A 22971-nucleotide genomic window follows, 5' to 3' on the forward strand; every position below is an offset into this window, starting at 1 on the left:
CTTCGCTTCTCTGAGGCATGGCATTAGTTGTTCGAGACCTTGTTTAGAGTACCTGCTAACCAGGACCAGTCAGACACCCCATGAGTCACATTGATCTCCATCGTATCCTCAGCAGTCGTCAGGGGCCCGCTCTGTGTTTCATTAACTGTAATCCTTATCAGCTCCCCCTTCAGAGTTGCTTCGACTAACTTCGCCACAGGTGACGATGGCATTACCGGAAGTGTCGTCGACACAACAGATGTTTCTATTTCAGGCTGCTGGGACCAAGCTCGACTTGTCGCAAGGTCTGATGGGATGCCGAAGTCACCTTTAGGCAAATGAAGGCGAGAACATTGGTCAGCTCGTGTTATGTCAAACCCCAATGACATTAGCACTGGACCGGCATCGAGCAGAGCATCAACAATGAGTTTCAACTGAAGATGTAGAATGACGGCATCATTTTTCTTCTCATCAAAAAATTCTACAATTCTGAGATCATCTGATTCAATTGCCCTTAAACTCGGGATCAGGTGACACAGCCAAAGTACATTGTGTCGATTTAAAATGAAATCGTCTGAAGATTCAATACGTTCGAGTATAAGTCGATGCAGGTCCTGTTGATCTTGCTTCTATGGATGTGTCTCTCTCTCGTTAGCAAATTGATGGTTCGTCTTCATCAGTTTCCGTCTATCAGGTTGTTGCTTAGACTGAGTTTTGGGTGATAGTAACCTAGTGACCACTCTAGATCACTTAATAAGGCAGATAGACCGAGGGGCACTGTCACGCCTTCCACTGGCAAAGTAGCCTGCCCATCGCAATTGACGGTGCACTTAAAGTTCTCGCCTTTGCCTCCAGCAGTTTTCTTTTGTCGTCCAAGGTTAGAAATTGTGGACTCGAAACACCTTTTTCCGGGATTGGCCGGATCGGCAGTTGAATCAGGTGACATGTTCTTGACGCTGTATTAGGATTAGTCGTAGCTTTTATCCCCTCCTTTGATGAATTCTGTGGCAACGTGGGGGGCAACTTTTCGGCACTTGAGGCTGGATTAGTAACCAACTGTTGGTCACTCCCAGACTGAAGCGGTAATGATGATTGGATCACTTTTGGCACTATAATTGAAGGAGACTCTTCTGTTAGCTGCTCTTTTTGAGCAAGCGACTGGATCGTAACTGGCTTCTTCAATGCACTCCATGCTAAGTTGCAAAGTTGTCCACTGCCAACACATCATGGGATGCAGGGTTGTGAGTGGACCTAGTAGCTGTCTGTACCAGGGCTACATTTAAGCCACTGTCGCACTGCTCATCGTCCTCGTATGTTGAAACATTCATCAGGGTGTCGGATACATCACTGATGCAAGTATAGGAGCCCTCCAATTCCATAGACACTTTTTACCGGCTGCTTATGTGCCGTTTGAATGGTTTTTCATAACACACCATTGACAGTTACATTCACAGTTTTGATGTTCCGCAAGACATTTCGCGAGTTGTTGTTGCCTCTCCTCACTTTCTTTGCCGGTTGGTTTTCTGTCTTCATTCCAGGAGCACCAGTTGCATGACCGTTAAGCTTACTCATCTTCTGTGAGTCTACAGCAGGTTTGAAGATGTCGTATGTAACTATAGATTTTCCCACGACATTCGTTGTTTCCTCTAATAGTTCTTGAGAGCGTGACTCATGGAAGGTACCAGCTGTTAATGATGAGGGCCTTTGCGGGTTCGGTAGAGCTAGATTTGCAACGTCTTGGGACTCCTTTACAGCGTGGTTTTGGTTGGTTCACTACTTATGAGGATTTGGGCCTTTGAAGTGATCGGGCAACTGTCTTTGAGTGCATCTGGGGGTGAAGGACTGGGCTCAACATGAAAACTCTTCTCAGGAGACGTCCGATCCTCTGTGGCAGCCACTGTCAGGAACTGCAGGTCATTTGTATTTTTTAAGTGTTCCACGTTTTCGACAGGCGACTTGGTCGCACACGCGGAATTGCTTATTGAGATCACACTATCAGATCTTAAAGGATACACAGCCTTGAGCAGCGCGGTCACAAGTTGGCACTTTGTACAGTTAGATGCTGATGTTTGAACGCCATGAACCTTATTTTTGTGAAATATTTTCAGAGCTTCCTTAGCAACCTCAGCCAAGAGATTTCTGTCGATATTTGCATTTAATACTTGGTCCAATAAGGCTGCGTAAGTCTGGTCTGCCTTCTTATTCATTTCTTGCGCAACTGCCTTGTAGTCCAACATTTTCCTTTCAATGTTCCTTGAGTTGTTTGTCAGAGTGGAAACCACAGCTGACAGGTCTTTAATCCTGTCATTAAGACTCTCATACAGTTTGAGAAATGGAGCGATAGATATATTCATGGAGGACATTATCAAAGCCTGCAGATCTTGCATATTTGGCACTTTTCCCAGTGCTGACTGCTCTGATTCTCTACAACGCACACCTCTTTTCTTGCGGTGAACGGGACGTCTGATCTTAGGGTAAGGACGCTCCATGAATGAAGAGTCTGATGACACATGGCCTGCAAGGGCGTCGGTAGATGATGAGTACGGAAGCTCCAATGGGGGGGTAAAATGTAGTAGTGTGCTAAGCGAAGTCCTTTTGGCCTTTTTGTTTTGAGAACATCTCAGGCTGGGCGAAATGCTTTCATCAAGTCTCCCACACTTGTTCAGATAACCAGCCCGAGGGGTTTGCTGGTTCACAGGCATAGATAAGGTCCCATGGGCATCGTGCTGCAGCTCATTTCAAAATAAGCTGTTGTGTGTGCAGCCATCATCATTCCTGTCTCGCCTTTGGGCGTTCTTCGATTGTTAATCCGAGTGAGGTCTGCTAGCAGTTTATTAACGACCTCTAATGAGTTTCTGCACTCAATGCCATAGGCTGTGACAGAGGCAGAGGCAGAGTAAATGTTCCTTGAGGATTTCAAGCGTGAGTCATCTGCCAAACTCACTCGCCCCCTTTCAATATCTCCTACGGGACGACTGAACACAGCGTCCTCGCCTTCGCTAAAGGCAGAGCAACAAAGGGCTGCAGTTGTAGTCTCTTCAGTAGTACCCATTGAGTCCACAGCACTAAAAAAACAGCATTGCGGCGACTCTTTACTAAAGTCTGTTTCGAGAGCCAAGCTCTGAGAGTTACAGTTTTGAGTGCCGCAGTCGATTTTCCGGCGACATAGCTCACTTTGGTTCTGCTCCACAGAGTTAGCCAACGTGTAGAGCTTCTTCGCGTTCCCCTGGGGGACACTATTTATGCTTGTGTCCCGGGTTAAGCTCTCAGATGCAATCGAGCAAATGACCGCCGCCATCACGTCAGTACTGCCAATATGGTCAGCAGAATCCATAGGGGTCATGATAGGACTCTTGCTAGCGCCTGCAATTTCCACCACGACCGGCACCTCCAATGCACAAGTCGAGGTCTCATCAGGGGCCACAGCAGACAAGTGTTCATAATGATTATGCTCTGATGTAATTGTGCGTCTAGCAGATTTAAATGCAGTTAATGGTTCGTACAGACATTCCCATTAGCACTTACTTGCTGTGAAGAAGCGGGTGCTGCTTTTGTGGAGGCAACGGCTGTGGGAGACGTCGGGACAGCCAACACAACCACCTCCGTGCAGGGAGTATCCAAACGGCTGGAAAAATAGCCGTTGACATGATTTCGCACAGCTGATGTCTCAAGTGACGCAGCTTCGAACCTTCGCTGCGCCTGTGTTTTGGGAGATAGGACAACCTTCATAATAATTCCAAAGAAAGCTCAAGTCCACGAAGTCACCGAAGTCCACGAATTCCTCGGACTTCCTCAGACTCCGCGCCCGCTCCGCGGGGGGGTCGAGTCTTTATGGTACAGGAACGCCCACAATGTAGAAAGCAGTGTAAACAGACTGCTGCAGCGCTCCACTCCGTCCACTCCTACCTTAATATCAATTGTCTAAAACAGGAAGTTACAACTGACATCAACGGACGTCGCACAGCATTCTCTCGTCGCATATCATAAAAAGTCAAATTTATATAATAAAAGTTAGTCATACGTGACATGCTACGTGGCAAATAAGAGAAACCTACAGGGTGTTTTGATACGCTCAACGGGAACATCTAAATATACTTTCTATAAGGGATTGGGTTGTGATTGGTCATCTACTGTCAGGTGGACAACTCATGCAAATCATCTTCATAAATTATTATATACATGGTACATCATTGGCTCTCAACGTATAAGACCCTTCGTTATATGGCCCTCTATAATTGGTTGGCATGCTCGTGCCAGTCTGGAACATTTGGCTCACTAACAACACGTAAATTCATACCCCAGGTGTCAAGAGATGGACTGGACTGTCCCTCCCCACCCAACTAGCCCGACATCTCTCATCACCCATGTCTTTTGCCATGACTATTGTCTTTGAACTTGACCTGGCAAGTATGCTTGCCTCTGAGAATATCGCGGAGTACAGGCACACTGTATCATAGTTCTGGAACTGCATGCCCAACTTCTATTTTCATCCCTGGCGCATGTGAAAGGAGACCGCAATTCATCTCATTTTGCAGCATTTAATTATCTTAAATGAATAAAACTTGGCACTTGTGATGTTCTTCCTTTGCACCTTAATAGGGGATGGTTCAACATTTCATGTTCACTGCCTTCAAGGATATATAACCAGTTCCTGGCTGCTTCAGCCTTAGCACCAGGCCAGACAGGTCTTCCAGACTCATCCACGATCCTAGCTAATACTTTGCTGCGACACAGCCCTCGGCTCTTCTCTCCATGGGTTTGAACTTACTAAAATTGTGACAACAATTTACAGATTCTATATAATGGCGGCTCGCCTGCAGTCTATTTACTATGAGTAGCCCGCTTCTATGATCACTTAGTCCACTTGCATTACTGCATCTATACAGTTAGTAATGATTTGCATTTTCTGCAGTGCTCATCACAAGTGCACTCTTCGTTGCGCGTATGAAAGTTTACTCAATTCTTTACTTCGTCGTTAGTTTCTACAAGGTCCCTACACTCTCTTCTTCAGCCAGGCTTCTCTCTGCATCACGCTTGTTTCTTGTGAAGTCACCAACTCCTTTTCTTGCTCTTCATATTTCTTCAGGGACTTCCTCCATGTGATTGTCATCTCTTCGGGAGTACATCTGATAGGGTTTTCTTAGTGGATACTTTCTCTCAAAGATTCGCAGGGGAATAGTCACAACTGCTGGTGTCAAGCATGGCACAATTTCAGGCTTCCAGCATATAGGTGGGAGCGGGGCGGGACTTCCTTTTGGGGCAGTTGGCTGCTCCTCAACAAAAACTATCAAGATTATAAATGCCATGCTTTTATATGTCCTCTTGTGTTGTTTCCTTTTCAATTTGGGACTTGCATTCAGAAGAACTTGATAGCTCTGCTAACATTGAGCCCTTCAAATGGCATTGGATTGTAATGTGCAGCAAAGGCATCAATGAGCCTCTCCTATACGTGTCTCCTCAACAGGTGGTGCAACATCTGATGAAGGCAATGGTAAGGAGAGAGATGACCACCTGCACCACCTCCTCTGACACCCCCGCCTCTACCCCCACAACCACAAACTCCACTCCCAGAACCACCACAATTGCTGCCAGACTGATGGGGGTGATTGCTACCCATAGCCACACAATCTGTAAGGCCAAGGAGGAGACAAGGCAGGCCTTCAGTATTATGTTCAAGACCCTAGAAAGTATTACCAATGCAGTGACATGGGTGGCTTTTGGGAAAGAAAGGCAGCTCTCAGCCTCCCTGAAGTGACTGATCCTCCCTTTGGAGTCATCATTATGAAGCATTCAGCTGGGGCAGAAGCACTAGCTTTTCCCAATACCTCCTGCTCTGGATGGAAAGCAGCCACGCTGCAAATCAGGAGCCAACACATAAACCAAATGAAACCCATGCCTTCACAAGAGATTGTTTTTGACCTTCTGGTTATGTGAAACGTCCATGCTGTGCATCACCCTAGCCATTCGGATGGAGCAGGTTGTGTATCATACAGTGCAGGGTGGTGAGTAGCCCAAACCTCTCCAGGTTTCCTGCGGTGCAGTTTAATCAATGGAACCAGAACTTCAGAAGCATAAATACATGTCCCATCGTGTTACAAGCTCTAATACTTGCAGCATGGTAATGTTCACCCTGCACATTTCCTGTGTCATGGATGGGCATGGGGAAAATGACATAAGCAGGTATCCAGAGTGACATGTAACTTGCTCTGTGTAACTCTCTGGATCCATATTTTCAGCCTGCCATGCCTTTTCAGGTGGGGAAAGACCATATGCAAACCTGGCTCATTCCCACACCAAAGGGGGCAGTCAGGCTGAACTGCTAGGTCACATCATTTTTTAAAGAGATCTCAAGCAATCTCATATATGTTTCAGCCACATTGGGCAGTATCCGCCCCATCTATGACATTTGAAATATGGTTTAGAAGTGGGATGCACAAAGGCTGTGATGTGAGGCTACCATGCCTCTAGAATAACAGCAATACATATTTTGTGTATGTCCAGGTTCCCACTAGGGCCACCCCAGATTCAGCGGGGATGGAGTAATGAAGCATAGATACTATTCCACCTATGAAGGTGGCCATTGATGTCCACCAGAACACACTTGGAGCAGTATTGCCTCAATCTCCACCCTGGCCATTAGATTTGGACTAGATGTTGGGTCAGTGTCATCGACAGTGATTATAGGGGCATGGTTAAACTTCTTCTCTTTTTATTCATGGCTCCAAAAGCTTTGAAGTCAAAGAGGGAGACGACATGGACCAGACCAGCTGATTTTTAAGAACTACCTTATAGCCTAGGCGGAGGAGACCCCAAAGCCTGGAGAAACAAGCAGCGGTGAAGACTGCTTTGGGTCCTTCTCTTTGGGTCCTCCTACCTTCTTTAGTGGAAACCCTGGGTACCCAGGGTCTGAACAAACTTTGGTCCATACTAACTAACCCCAACATAAAACCAGTGGAAGAGTTCTCTAAAGGCACAACAAAGCAACCCTTCCTTTAGATTGGCATTTAATCCCACTTTTCAGTCAAGGAGGAGAGAACATTAGTTAGAATAAGGCAGAAGATAGTCACAGGAGCCTTAATCATCCCACCCTAACTGTGTGAAAACAGGAAACAGGGTAAACCCCTTTGGGGAATGTCAGATCCTTACTCCTGGCTTTGTTATTCCCCCATTTGCTAGATCCACACAGAATGTGGGAAGAGCTTTTCTGGAATTGAGGGACGAGATGAAGGAGGCAGAGAGTCTGGAAGTAGATGTAAATTATTGACACCCTTCAAAGATGGCTGCCGAAGGTGACTCAAGAATGAGAGCGATCCAGAAAGGGGAGTACATATGGGTTGGGTCAGAAAGGCCTTAATAAACCTGGCTGGAAATCACATTGGCTGCCGGGCAACATTTTCGATTGTGGTTCCTAGCTCTAAAATTCCCTTTCCTTTGGACATATTTTTATTTTATTCCTGAATTTCTTTTTGGTCTTTGTTTCTGTCTCCTTGCCCTTGCACTTTCTTCAATCCTTAGATGAGGGTTTGTTGTTTGCTAAATGGTTGGGTACCCTGGATTCACTGGGTAGTGCATTTGACTTGATCTATCTCGTTTCCCTCACAATGGGTTTCTACTTTCGATCCCTTTGTGGCCCATCACTCTGTTGCCTTCCTCTCACTGAACAGAAACTGTCATATCATCATTCCTCCCTTCTCCACCGGGGGATTCTTAATTCTTTTTTGTCTGTTTTCTATTCCTTAACGCTCGTCCGTCCTCCTGGGGCACTATACTCTCCATTCCTGTAGGGAGCTCTTCCTGTATGCTGCTTGCTATTTGAGTGAGCTATCCCGGGCCTCCACTGGCTAAGGCTTTGAGAGACAGCACTTCTCTCTCCCTTGTGGCAAGTCAAACCTCCTTCTCCCGTGCTATGTCTCCCCACACTAGGAATAGATGCCTACCATTTTGTTGACATCTATGAGGATCCGCTTGACAATCCCGAGATGATCTTATTCCCCTTTTACTTGATCATTGGCACCATTTCCTCTTTTGAACAAATTCTCTGCTATAAGAGCTGCCCCATTTAACTAGTTTAGCTCAGTATGACCTTTTACGTGTGGTTTTCAGAGCTCTTTTATTTTCTCTTGTTGTGGATCCACATCAGTCGTCCTACAGCGTTCACTACTTATTCCTTTCCCCATTGGGAGAGAATATTCTGTAGACCCTGCTCCCCTGACCAGCCTGGAAGCAGCAAAGGGAGATGGCCAGCAGCTCTAATGCTGGTAAGCAGTGCTCATGCCACAACTTGTATATCTTCTCTAAAGTCCCACTAAAGGGTAGTAATTGTTTGCTTGTTCCTCATAGGTTTCCAGTCCTGATCTCCCCGGTTCTGTTTTTGCCCACTTCTCCTGAAAAAAGTACTGCCTTTTGGTCTAAGGAAGGGTGGGCAATTTTCCTGGGGGTTTGGTGAACCTGTTTTCAAAATCACATTACTCAAGTGAAGAAACGCTTACTTTGCCAGACCTGACAGATCTGGGACTGCTCCTTTAAGGGAGCGACATGCCGATTACAAGAATGCATTATGAAGACCAGCAGCCCATTCATTAAGGTATGCAAGCACCACAGAGTTTGACTAACTCATGCAGTTGGCTCATGGACCTGCATCAAAGTTGTGTATGCTCAAAGAATGCCAGGACAAGCACCCCAACTGCTCATGGTGCAGGGAATCTCAGAGCTCTCAATTCCGTGTGACTGAAGCCATGCATACTTAAATTGCTCATGCAAGACCTCCCAAGGCACACCATCACATGCCAAGAGGGAACAGGGGCACAAGTGCGGCCAGCACATAAGATAAAAATAAGACGAGGGAAGAAGAGAGCTTTCAACAAGCTAATGACCATATAAATAGAAAATGCTGCCCAGCCCAAAAATACCTTTGGCCATGCCCACACCAGTCAATATGACTACAGCCACATGGCTCAATCCCAAAGAAGCTCATTTCCCAGTCCAAATGTGCAACCTATGAGAACAAGCTCCTCCCCAGGGCAAGGGTAACTTGTCTATAAAAAGCTGCTTACTCAGTGCTGTGTGATGCTGGAGGAGGAGCTGGAAGAAGAGTTTGGAGGTTGTTGGTAATCAAGAGAAGTTTTGAGAGGTGATGCAGAGAATGTTGTTGGTGGTTGGAGGGAGGGGAGGAGAAATTGGAGAAGGAGGGGTACCACCTAAGAGTCATTTTCATTTGAAATGGAGGAGGGTTACCATCTGGGAACTAGGGTTGGGGTCTAAGGGTGATTACCATTAAATATCCAAGAGGTTGGAGCCAGGGAAGGAGATGCCACTCCAGGAAGTGCTGGTAGTGGAGGCTGGAAAAGGAAAACCGCGATTTACTGGCAGGGATTGGCAAAGTAGACACAGGTTAATGGGAGAGACCCAGCTACTCACCCTACGGAGGATGGAGGAGAACAGGGACCATCACTCACCCTTTTGCCCAGTAAGGTTGGTTCATGGCAGGGTTTAGAGGCAGATAAAGGTATGAGTCACTGATAACTCACCGAGAGTCAGGGAGGTTAAATCAGGAAAGGGGTTGGGGAAAGTGTACAACACCCTAGAGCAGTGAGGGCTGACAGTGTCCTGCCCACCCAAGCTAGAATGGACACTTGAGTGAACGCCCCCTCATCATGCAGCTGCTGTATCTCTTTGGGTTCTTAGGGAAGGGCCTCTGACTATAGAATCAGTCAAAAGTGTGACGAGGAGTCAGTAACTCCATAACCCAAAGACAAAGGGGGTCATTATGAAGTTGCCATTAAGCCACAGGTATGACCGGCGGCTTTCCACTTGATGGCATGGGAACCACTGAAGCACCGGCACTGTTCTGAACAGTGCCGGTGCTTCAGAGAATTGTCTGCTCGTAGGGGCCTGCACTACCGGCAGGTCAGGCCTGTTGGTAGTTCACTGCCCCTACTGGCAGACTCTGAGTGAACCTGTCCGGTAACAATGTCTGAGCTGGTCGTACCAGCATTATTTCCAGCATTGAATCCCAAAGACTCAGGTCACCTGAGTGGATCATAAACCAGGTCCAGGATGTGCCGACCCAAGAGTGAGTGTGAGAAATGTCTATCGTTTTGGTTTTGTTGGGAAGACTTATATTTTGATTTGTTTCAGTTGGAAATAAACCAGAAGATTAAGAATGGTATCCTTGTGCCTGCCTTGTATGTGCATCCATCTTAAGCTGTCCTGGGATAACAGTGACCATAATAATTTGGTACAGCCAGATGACCAGCAAAAGACCAGCCAGGAGTATCACGAGAATTAGTTGAAAGCATGGAGGAAATCAGAAAAACTAACCACAATGCTCCTGTTGCTTCCAATGAACTCAGGACATTTTTGACAATCTTGCCAGAACTAATGCACAAAGGCCTCAAGCTGGAAAAAGACCAGACTTGCAGAGGTTTTTGCAAAAAGTCTCTGACGTTTTAAATGACCAACCAGGGTGGGCTCATAGAACCCTACACCAGTTCGAGATCCATGCTGGAACAGCTGTCTTGCTACTTCCCTACCACTTACCGGAGGCCACAAAGTAAGGCAGTTGAAGAAGAATTTTAAACAATGCTGGAGCTTGATGTTACTGAACCATCCCAAGGCCATTGATCATAACTTGTTGTCCTTCTTTCCAAACCATATGGTATCTGGCACTACTGTATTGACTTCTGTGAGGTGAACCAGGTCTTCCGATTCAATGCATACCCCAAGATGAGGACTGAAGAAATGGTTGAAAGAATTGGACCTGCCAAATATATCCCTACCCTCCATCTAATCAAGGCATATTGGCAGATACCTTTGGCCCCAAAATATCATAAATGTGCTTGTCACCCCAGTGGATCTGTTCCGATTAACTGTCCTTCTTTTCGGCCTAAATGGAGCCCCATCCACCTTCCAAAGTTTGATGGATGTGATTCTTCAACCACCTCAAGCATTTTCTGGAAGACATTGACATTTACAGTAACAGCTCAACGGATCACGTGGGGCACCTCTATTTAATTATCTAAACCCTTCAGAAAGTGGTTCCTGGCTCTCATCCACATTCTTTCATTGTCATCATCATCATCATGAGGCAAGGCTGCAGACAATCACAATTTACCTCAGTGGATATCCCCAGGATGGGCAGGTGGAAGAAGGAGATATGTGCAGTGGTTCGCTTCCTGACCCTCTGGACAACCAAAGGGGAGACTAAAGGGGCAGGGTGCCTCCCTAAAGCCAGTGGATGAGTGGAACTGGAGAAGTATGGGGAGGGTCCCATCATTTGATGAGAGACAGTCACCTGGTGGCATGCCACCCTGTGTAAACACTGATCGGAGCCAATAAACCAAACCTCCAAGGTTTTTAGTGCTCTGGCAATCCATTGACTCAATGATGGGCAAGTTGACATGCAGAGATTTTCTAGGTTAGCATGCTTTCTCAAACAAGCCAAGTCCAGCTGTGAACCCTCTGTGGCCTTTGGCACCCCGCTTATACTCCCGTGATGAGGTCATTTTTCCTTTCCGGTGGTGCCACTCAGCGAAATAGCACAGCCACCAGGACCTCCTCTGTACCCCAACACAAATTGCAGAGACGGCCAGGGGTTAGTTCTAAAAGCTCATGGTCCACAACCCGAGAGACGGGTGGTTCATGGACATCAACGAATAATTATATTTATCTTGGCGGAGGAGAATACAGAGGCACCAGTACTACACAACAACCTTCTCGGCAGGCAAACAAGCTAGGAACCGAAATCCAATCTTTTCTCTGTGTCTATTTGTTTGGTTTGTGATAAATATTCTGGAGTATATTGAGTCAAAAAAACAGATAATGATCTCGGATTTTTTGATCTGGAAATTGAGCTAAATAGGCCAGAAGTTCATTTAGGGCTCTGGATTCTGTGTTGCATCGGAGAAATCTTTTATAGTTTTTTTGGCATGCTTGAGTTTTAATCCAGTCATTGCGTTGTAGTTTTATTTTCTCATATTGTGAAGTCAGTGTCAGCAACTCTTCAGAGATTTCTTCCCGTTGCATTAGTTTCTCTATCTGCTTTTTCCATAGGGAGCGTGTGGTCATGTGCATTGCATTTTTTTTCTTCCGAATAATCTCTATTGCAGGTATTTTTTCATTTCTTATGATTTTCCTATACAGGTCCATTTGCTTCCACACAATTATGGAATCAAGTGATTGTAGCGCAAGCACATATCTCATTCTCGGCATGGGAAAGTTTGATGGTAAAGCTAATGTTTTTCTCCAGAAAAACGCTTTGTATAGATGCCATTTCATGTAATGTTGATTAAGTAGAGTTTCTCCAGCGTAAGTCAGGATTGGGACTACATTTTGTTTGAATAAAGCAACCACTGGTTTGATTGAAAATTTACCGAATTTGCTGTGGAAGAAACGGTCTTGGCGTGCTAGAGATTGGGCTTTTGTTTCAAGATGGTCTTTCCATTCCTGTTCGTTAAGAGATGGGTTAATAATTGCGCCTAGATATTTAATGTGTCTTACAGTTTTGATCTGCTCGCCTCTCAGTGTTTCCACTGGTGTTTTTCATTGCCGTCCTTTACGATTTAATAGTGTCAACAGTTTTGTTTTGGTTGTGTTGATTTGAAGTTCATTGTCCATCATATATTTCTCTAGCTTGTTGAGGCTCGCTTGGAGACCAGAGAGCTTTTTGTCCTGAATTATGATGTCATCTGCATAGATGAGTGTTTGGGCTGGTTCATCGTTTAATTTTGGAGGATTCGCGGCTGCATCGTAAATTTGCTCAACAAAGTCTGAGGTGTATAGGTTATACAAGATTGCCGCCAGAGGGCATCCTTGTTTTAGACCAATCCAAGTGTGTATTGGAGTGGTTACCAATCCATCCTTTGTTAATCTGACTTGAATTGTGGTGTTCGCGTACAGCTGTTTAATCAGGTTCAGGATTGCTTCAGGGTATTTCCACGCTGTTAATTTTTTCCATAGCTTAAGGCGGTTGACTGAGTTGAAGGCTAGTTTTAGGTCTATGAGCAGAGCATTTCTTTTTAAGGAAGCTTCAATGTGTTCCCCAGTCCACTTCGAGCTACATATCTCATACGGAAACAGGGCAGCCTTATGTTTCGGTTTTGACTTGTGCTAGACCGATTCTATTTTGGTACACTATTTGGACAGAAAATGGGAATGATTCAACTAGGGTTTTGATTCAAAATTTTTGATGCACAGTAGCTGTGGTAAAATCGATTGGTTGGTGCACAAGTCCTTACTTACCAGGTTGCTGCTGGAAGCATCCTGCACAGCTGGCTGGCATTTCAAAAAGAATTTTGAAGCTTAAAACCAATCAGCTTTTAGTAGACAGTCGAGAAACCAGAATCTTGACTAGCATACAGGTCAGGACATACTTACTGCTTAGCCCTTCTGGTGACTTGCCTAGGTATTTGACCGTCGTGAGCTACCACCCACATAGGACTATACTTACTAGAGCAAGGAGGGATGCTTTGCCCTTAGCAGCACATCAATGTAGATGGAAGAGGGAGGTGGTCATCTGTGTCTTTCTGGGGCAACAGAGGACTTGGTTCATTTTATTTTGCTTTGCCCCATCTATGCAGATTTAGGAAAACCTGGTTGTTAGCACATACTCAGGGATAGCGGATTTAGAAACTACAGACCTTCTCTTTTTACTGATGTGCTCAGAGATGAAAGTCGCATTTGCCCAAGGTTTTTACTTAAACCGGGCATTGTCGCCAAGAATAAGGGCAATTAGAGCCACAGAGAATTGACAATGTCAGGGTTTTTACTTGGGTGGGCGAGGATTAGGCTTTAGGCAGTCATAATCTTTACCAAAGGTTGACACCGGAATTGGGCTTGATGAACTTTTTGTATGCCTTCTAATGTATAATTTTGTTGCTTTTGCTGTTTTGTTTGCAGGCATGGTCGCAAAGAATTAGGGCAATCATAGCCTCAGAGAACTGATCATGGTTGGGGTTTCTACTTGGTCGGGAGAGGTTCAGGTTTTACGCAGTTACATTGTTCACTTAATTTTGACACCCAAATTGGGCCTCTTGGATTTTTGTATACCCTTGAATGGATTACTTTGTTGCTTTGTTTGTGGATGATCTGTTTTTAGTGGACGCACTCCGAGGATTTTCTGTCTCTTCTGGATTTTTACGTAGTTGACAATTGCTAACTTGGATACATTGCTTGTTTTCGATCTTGAGCTTCATACATCTTTAATCTGTTTTTATATGTGCTCTGTGTTGTCTGAAATGTGATTGTTGTGATGTTTTTATCGTTGTACTAATCCGTAGAATGGTAGGAACGATTATCGGGGGACGGAGGATGTATTGCTATATTTTCATGGAAAGGAGTGAATGCCTAGGTTAGAGTAGTGTTTGGATTGGCGAATGTTAGGCCTAGTGACATTTCATTGTGGCAACTGGCCAGTGTATGTGGGTCCAGTGGTCATTTTACCCTAGGTAGGCAGCAGCATTTTCTATGATGGGAGGGGTTATTATGTCAGTGTGGTTAATTGGACATTGAAGGAGTTTTGATGACATTTCATGTATGGGTCAAAGCCATGTTTTGGCGAAGATAGTGAATTGCTACACTAGAGTAATGTTTAGATTATTGAATGACAGGCTAATGACATTTTACTGTGGCCACTCCTCTCGGTACAGTGGCAACTGAGTGTGCCTATAGGCTTGGTGAGTGGACGCTTTTTATTGGTAATTGATGTACATGTTTTATATGGATAGTGTCTGGGTTGATTTCTTATTTTTCTGTAGAACAGTTATTGAGCATAATTGCCAGTCTCCAAATGTCCTTGCAACAGCCCTGGTGCCTCAATACTGCCCTTTGGGAGTATCCATAGGGCATGTAGGAATTCTATACCAAAGATACCATGGGTTGTGTGGATCTTAACTATAATGAACTTGTGAAGAAGGGCAACGTTTACTCTTCTAGCACAGGTAGTTTTAGCTAGCAATAGTGCTAACATTGTAAATATGTTTCGTTGTATTAGTGCGTCCTTTTGTTGCAGAGTGTGTACCCATCAGGGATATCATATGTTATGTCATCAGTGGTATTCACAGAACGTGAGAGACCTTTTGCACCCAAAAGACAGGCACCCACCATGAGGAGAAAAACTAAATCGCTCCATCAAATAATCAGGAAATGTCCCCAGTACAGAGAGCTGGTGTGCAGATTATCTAAAAAATACCCGGTGAATAAGTGTGCCTATCCAACTGAATCCCTTCTACATATTCACAATAAATGTGAACATTTGTAGCACGGATTGGTGCAAAACCATAGGGGAAAAAACTGGAATAATTAAACAAAATGCTAAAATCTTAGCAACTATGGTACCCCTGAACAGACTTTTATTGAAATGGAAACACAGTGAGGCAATAGTATTTTTGAAAACACGCCCATTCGAAGGCTACGGCCATAAAACTAACACGCATCTCCCCTGTCATGTCACACGATTTCAGCTGTAATATTTAATGTCAGCTTTCATCAAGACAGGAGTGCAAATTAGTATCCAAATAACCATGCAGTATACTTCGCTACTGCCCAAGCTCCCGACCCCTCTGCTGGTTTATAGTCAAAATTTCGAAAACAATAATGTTGAAAAACAAAATGTAGATTTCTTTTTTTTTTTATGCCCCCCCAACCCCCCGTTTATTTTTCATAGCTAAACCCAAAAAAAAAAAACACATTCGTTTTTTTTTTCGACGTTTATTTTCGATATGATTGTTTTCGACTTTTTGCAGTCGACATTATGACTGCACACCCTCGTTGGAAAAGTCAAGGGATTTTCATTTTGCCCAGAGCATGGTTGTCAGTCATTCCATGGGGTACAGTAAACCCCTCTGCATTGCTTGATGGATATGCCTTGTGCCCATACCCAGACGAAACTGCAGCCAGTATGTGGCCCTCGGGCATACACCGGCATAGTGCAATTATAAACAGTGTCTTTGGCCATGATATATGGCAATACGTAGTGGACACTGTGACAGTGCACTGCCTTTGGCTATGCACCAAACACAGTGTATAATACCAACAAATTAGGTTGTTTATGACGTGTAGTCTTGCCCACTAGACAATGTCTCTGGGCACAGTAACAAGGCCATGCTCAGCAGGGATTGTTGGTGAATTCAGACTCATTGGCTGTGTCCATGCCGCTGGCACAGTGTGCATAGCGGCAATGTCTACTGGCAATATCCGTTCTTCATCCCTACAGGACAATGGGTCCATGGCATGACCATCAGCCATGCTTAGGGCACATAGCATCAATGCCTGCCGAATATGGCCTGTGGCAATGCCCCGGGCACAAAGCAAAAACTACAGTGACTGATGGGTGTGGTGCCTGGCCATACCCAGAAGCCACACCCCCTGGAAGATGGTCTTCAGCCATGCTCTAGCCACAGGGAACGTAAATGCTAACTTCTCGTCCAGGTTTGACATCAATTTGATCAGTGTTTTCTGTGCCACATTTCCACAATATTTCACAAATGGATATTGAATAGGAAATGTTTCATTTAGTCCTGCCTGTAACTTTGCAACCTCACTCTACAGGCGGAACTTCTCAAAACGTTCCCCCAGTAGTTAGAATGGGCTAAGTATGTTTGGAACGTTTAAAGCAATTGTGGCCAAAGTTGTGGGAAAGGTAAAAGGTGTTTTTGGATGTGCCCTTTAACTTTGTCTCTCCTGTGCAAATCCTCACAAGGTTTCCCAATTCTATTATTGTCTCTATCTGTATTCCGCAAAGCTTCATGCAATTTCACCCAGTGGCCCAAAATTATAAACCTCTAAAAATTGCCTTTTTTATGGTTGAATGCCAGCAGATACAAAATTGTGGATACCTGTGCCATGTGGACATTTTGACAATTGTTTTGAAAAGGGCATATTTCACATCTTTGGGGCAGGTCTTCAATCTTTCCAGGGCCAATTTTTCAGGCTAATATCAGCCAATCACATTTGTAAATTCCTCAGACTCTACGAGGGGCACAACAAACCTCTAAATCATTTGGGACTCATTGCGATTCTGGCGGTAATTCAATGGTAATTCCTAGAGTTAGGTTACATACTTAATGGAGTCATATGGACTCCATAAATGGGGACTAACACCACCCTACCACCACTTGCAGTCCTGTGGTAAACCCACGGGACCAAGTGGCGGTAATGGTGTCCAATTGTGGTGATAATTCGGAGGAATTGCCAAAGAATTACCGCCAAATGAGGTCCAAATGATTTAGAGGTAAATCCATCACTTTTCCTCCAGAAATCGGCAGAATAACCACTCAGTAATTCCACTGGTGGTAATTCTGCCAAAATGTGTAATTTGGCGGTGTGGGAAAATGGAGGTAATTCCGTTGCCGCCCAAAAAAAGTGGTAGAAATTACCTCAACCTTTTTCCTGCACTGTCAAACTCAGAATGTGGCCTTGTGTTCTACTTATTCACCCACTGCCAGCTTTGAACTCACTGTTTCCAGACATGTATCTAACCTAACAACCATCATTTTTAAAAGTTTAGGAAATTCGTTGAGTTCCCAATATTTAACTAATTGTGCGCCACGCATCTAACAATCCACTTTCCTTCTCATAAACATGTTAGCTTTCATAGTCCATGCTTCCTAACTAAATTTGAGGTAACAGGGTTCAAGAAAGGGTGCCTTTTTCCATGCGATTGAAAACTCATTTTTTAAATATGAATGTTGTAAAATAATGGCGTTCTCGCCCAAGTACGTTCATAGCTCATTTTGTTTTAAATATATGAAGATAGGAAGTTGAAAGGGTAGCCCCCTTTAGTTCTTCTACACTCACTTCATCAGACATTTACTGCTTCTTTACTTCGTTTTCAACTTCACATTGTCAAGGCGGCAATGGAAATGGTAAGGCTTGCTGAACAGAGGTGGAGTCAAGAGGGGGTGGGGGAAGGGTATGCTTTAGAAAATAGAGGAGGTACAAGGGGGCTCCCCCTGCAATGATGAAGTGAATGCTAGAAGAAGTGAAAGACAGGAAAAGTAAAGGTATGAAGAGGTAAATGTGGCAAAGTGAATGTCTGGGGAAGTCAATGTTGAAGATGTCACGACATACATCCGCTATAAAGTTAGCAACTACATAAACATGAAATGCCAACTTCAACCGCTGTAAACTCCTCTGCTTTGATTGGTAATTGATGTTGTTTTCTTTCCCAGATTTAAAGGCCCAGAGACTTTCAATGAACACGTTGTGTGATGGGGATATTTCCAAAGTTACTAAGTGCATGGAGCACGCCTTGACAGCGAGATACCCCAGGACGCGGTATGGAGCTGGGTGGGATGCAAAGTTCTTCTGGCTTCCCCTCTCCTACGCCCCAGCCTTTCTATCCGATATACTGTTGAAGCTGCTGTTACCCAAGCCAGCAGCAAGCAAGAAAGCACTGTCTAAAAACCGGGTTGATGTGTGAGCTCAGGACTGCTGATGGCACAGTACGAGCAATATTTGGGGAAAATGTCACAAATATGCCGACCTAGATAATAATGTATCTTGTTTTAGTCAAGTAAAGTAACTTTGCACTTGATTACTCTTGAAATCTATAGATTTGTACATCTCATCTGAAATTACAAATTGAATAAAAATAAAATAAATACATGTTGCTGCTTGTTATTGTTTTTCTAGTTAGAGTTATTTTAAAAAAGAAAGAAAACGATGTGCAACAAAACCAAAATAGTGTCAAATACACATGTAACTGAATATTATAGGTTACAAAATAACAACGGCATACGCCATTTCTGCCGAATTGCCCAGCGCACTCCCCACAAATCCAGCAAGTCGCAGCTGCCAAAACATAATTCAGCCTTCCGAGAATTTACGTGGGACGGTAGGTGATAGCTATATTGGGCTCAAAGTAACAGTCATCCTTGAATTCATCATCTAGCTTAGCAACTCTGCTTAGATCTGCCTTAGCTTGGAGGCCACCCTAAGGTTTCTCGCAAAACCACTTCTGATTTTACAATTGATTGCAACCAAGATGGACCCGATCTTGTGTGACCAAGTGACAGGTTCAAAGTATGACAATGGAGACTTAATGCTGCTTAGATGACCATAGAGATGGTTGATTGCTTACTTGTGTAACACAGCTAGGAGGTTTGCCTTGATATGGGCCCAAGGCAAAACTGTACTCAGCTCGATGTGGTCGAAAACAGTTTACACTGGAATAAAGGTATTCTTTGCTCTTTGTGTATGCATGAGAATCATACACAAGAGCAACCCTGGCTGGCAAGGGTATCCCCCTTTACTTCACCTCCCCTACACTTACTGAGTCTACCTTCACTTCGCCAGACATTTCCTTTGTCATATTATTGATTCCTCTAACCACTTGCGCTTCACCACACTCAAAATCCAAAAGCTCTAATCCATCTCAATGACTACATATAAGGTCCAGTTGGCTTCATATATTTACAAACATTTACTGTAAAGCCAACCTGTGGATCGACACGTACACAGGTCTTCCTCAGGGCAATTCAGTTATGCAAATAGAGTCACTGTATCCTCCCTTTGGATGAGTGGGATAGTAACCCCGGATGATTAGCCCATTAACGTTTAAGCAGAGTATTTCACGCGATCCCCATGCTGTGTATCCCATAACATATGATATAGACAATCTCCATGGGGTTACAATCCCAAATAGTCTGTCTATTTACATGCAGGCTGGTTAGGGCCATGCACGAATGCAGTACAATACTGCAGTGTGTGTGTGGCTAATTTACTTCTTCATGCCTTTACTTTGTCTGCATCTTCACATTGTCAAGGTGGCAGTGGATGTGGTAAAGGTTAGCTAAAGGTTAAGGTTGGGGTCAGGTCATAGGGGGTAGAATATGGGGTAACAAATAAGGGGGTACTGGAGGTCTCCTCCTCTAGTGACAAAGTGCAGGGGAAGTGGAAGACTGGAGAAGTATATGTGACTAAGTGAATGCATACTTGGTGGTGAAGTGCATGCAGGGGAAGTAAAGACATACATCGGCTGGGATACCACGATGCAATCCTGTATAAAGGAGAGGCAGCCAGGGGCTTACAATTATAGTGCAGGGATACCAGAGGATGGATGGGTAGGGAGAGGTATGGAAAAGGAGGAGAAATGGGGTTGATTGGATGATCATTGATTTGTGAGATGTTCTTTTAATAGTAACACCTTTGGGTCCTTCCTGGAGTGTAAAAAGGGGGGTGCCTGTCTTCTCTGCGTGGTAGGTAGCCCAACAATTCAGTCAACTGTCAAGTTTACATCCTGGTTGCAGACAGTGCCACAGAGACAGTGTTCCCAGCATACCTACGCAGCTTTTTTTATTAATCCAATGAAAAACCTCCTACGAAAATTGAGCGCCCAACAAGCTCCAGCACCACTTTTTCTTTTCCCACCTGACTGCTAGCGGAGCCAAACAAAGCAAAATGGACCCGGTGATCATATTCGTTCAGTTTGCGCAATGGAAGACCACAGACCTGAAACCTCCTCCTGCAAGGTCTTGTCAAAGCCATGGATTTTGACCTTAAACCTCAGGTTATCAGATGTTGTAAGGGTGTGGTCGCCACAGAGTGGTTTCCACTATTCTGGGAACATGGATTAGTGGCTGAAAAACAGAATTCTCATTTGATTAGGTGGGCTTTTTTGAGCAAATACAAGCATATGTAAAAATAAACAGAATAGAATTGCATAAAATACCACAAACCTAGTCAGAATTTGTAACGAGAAGTAAAACATTTATTAAAACCAAAACTACACCTAAATATCAAGAACATTATGTAACAAGTAAGGTTGAAGGCCTCGTGGGGATAGAAACATTTAATCAAAAGATAAAGACATTTAAAAGGGTTTTAACAGTGTACCCTTGAAAAAAGGATAAGCTCTTGCAGCAAAGGTCAATTGTTACATAGGCCAGTTAGGTTTGGAAGATTACTACACACCGCTTTTGTGGCGTTTGAGGACAGATGTTCTGTAAGGCAAACACTGATGTCCCTGGCCTCCAGAGGGGGGCTAGCAAGCCCAGCAAGGGTTCATTTTCAAGCTCTCCTCTTGGAGGACCATGTACCATTGTAAACAATTGCTGTTGTGTCTGATTACCTAGCTTCAAATCACTTTGCAGTTTGGGACAGAATTTCTGGGCTCTAGAAGCTGAAATGGCATTAAGTAGAACAGCTGTTATTTCTAGTCGAGATGGACTTTTTCCAGGGTGCAAGACACCACAGAAATGGGCAGGGTCTTTAGTTGTGAGAGAGAAACAAAGAAACTGTTTCAGCAAAGATTGTTAGCAACACGCGCTGTGCAATATGTGGCCCTGATTGTGGGGCAATGTCAGTGTCTTTTCAACCTTTAATTTTCAGAAGGGAATGAAGTCCCATCTCATGCTCTTAGCTGGGCCTTGACAGTCACAGAGACACACACACACAAACCCCTCCTGCCTCCCTTCTAGGAACAAGAATGGGGACACAAGCAGACCAGGCAGTAGTACAGAGCCTTGTTTTATAGAAAGGTGATCTAAAATAGGGAGAGAGGGGTAATCAGTTATATATGTGAGTTCCCAACAGTGGCCTCGTCCCTTCTTGTAAATGCAAGCAATAATTTCTAATGAGTCTGTCAACAGCTTAGTGTTCTCCCGGTACTGGGACTTCCTCAAGATACACAGAGGGAGCAAAATATGCAGAATGGGAAGATGGGCAAAATGCTTGTTTCTGCCAGAATGTGCAGGGTCTCGCTGTCAGTAAATGAAGCATTCTGGTGGGTCTAAGTAGTTCTTCGAGGACAAGTCAGGTGTCTGTGAACGTGTGATGGGTTTGGGATCCCTTCAAGAAGTCCCTTGAACTATGGAAGCTGTCAAGTTCTGGAACTGTCCATTATTTTACCAGCAATCTGGCTGTCAAATCCTAGGACTCAGCTGGCTTGCAGTCAAGAGTTGGCAGTGTGAGTAGAGGCGCAGGCATAGGGCAATGGAAGGAGGAAACAGAGATCTGTGGAGATGAGAGTGAATCTTTGGTGCACCAAACCTTCATAATGATGTGTCAGTCATGAGTAAAGTCAATGGCTAATAAGAAAAAAAGTCTGGCCTGCGTAAAGTACCATTCCTTAGCCCAGAAGGGTCATGAATAAGGCAAACCGTGTGGTAAAGTATTAGCATGAAAGGGGCAGGCACAAGTGTTGGGGTGCATCATCTCACAAGTGAATCAAGCTTGAGAAGCAGATGCCACACTCCTAACAATTGCAAGTGAGAGGAGCGAGCAAACCGGGAAAAAAGGCAAATCCAAAAGCCAATGGCAAGCTGACATAGACAAAACCGCATTTGCATGTCAACACCGCTGGAAAGTATGGGCTGAATGGTATGCGTATTCTTTTATTTTTTTATTATTGTGTTATGGGCAGACCATGGCCTTTCACACAACATTTAATTCATTTAAACAATATTATAATTATTTGATTAAACATTAAGAATATTATACATTACTAAAATAGTATACACATCTAGCAAAAATAATAAAATACATACACATTTCTTTAAAAACAGATCAATACAAAATCACCAAAACTACCAATTAAATGTTCCTTAAACAGATGTTCTCTAAAACAATCAATTTAAATCTTTCCTCTTTTCAGAAGGGAATTGCCATAACATTTCATTGCTGGACTGCCCATGTGGCCGGGGCAAAGACTGATATGCAAATGGGTATTTCCCATCTGTGAAAGGAACAGTGAGCGAAAGTGTGGCTGCGGACTCTCGAGTAGAACAGGTCAATGGGCCATGTTCGTTCCAGCAGAGTGGCACCTATGGACTATTTTTTGATTGTTTAAGGGACTTATGTTTAGTCACCCTAGGTTTCCTAGGGTCATCCAGACGTGGACCCCTTGCTCACTGTGCTCATAGAGACACAGCTCCACCTCACTGATGAGGCCCAACCAGGCTGAAACACGTGAATGGGGTTGCTGTTGTTCAGAAGGGAATTGCAATAGCATTTCGGTGCTGGACTGCCCATGTGGGCGGGACAAAGACTGATATG

At 44.3% G+C, this 22971-nt stretch overlaps 1 protein-coding gene across 1 annotated transcript in view; it reads left to right on the forward strand.

Moving 5' to 3' along the window:
- Nucleotides 1–18582, forward strand: part of LOC138488826 (retinol dehydrogenase 7-like) — a 184941-nt gene extending 166359 nt beyond the window's left edge. The window contains exon 6 of the mRNA XM_069616156.1: nucleotides 18147–18582. Within this exon, the coding sequence (XP_069472257.1) occupies nucleotides 18147–18397 (251 nt within the window). The 3' untranslated portion in view covers nucleotides 18398–18582. The remainder of the gene's footprint in view (nucleotides 1–18146) is intronic.
- The last annotated feature ends 4389 nt before the right edge of the window (nucleotides 18583–22971 follow it).

This window comes from Ambystoma mexicanum, chromosome 9 (assembly GCF_040938575.1).
Source record: "Ambystoma mexicanum isolate Mex_15411 chromosome 9, UKY_AmexF1_1, whole genome shotgun sequence".
Lineage (NCBI taxonomy): Eukaryota > Metazoa > Chordata > Amphibia > Caudata > Ambystomatidae > Ambystoma > Ambystoma mexicanum.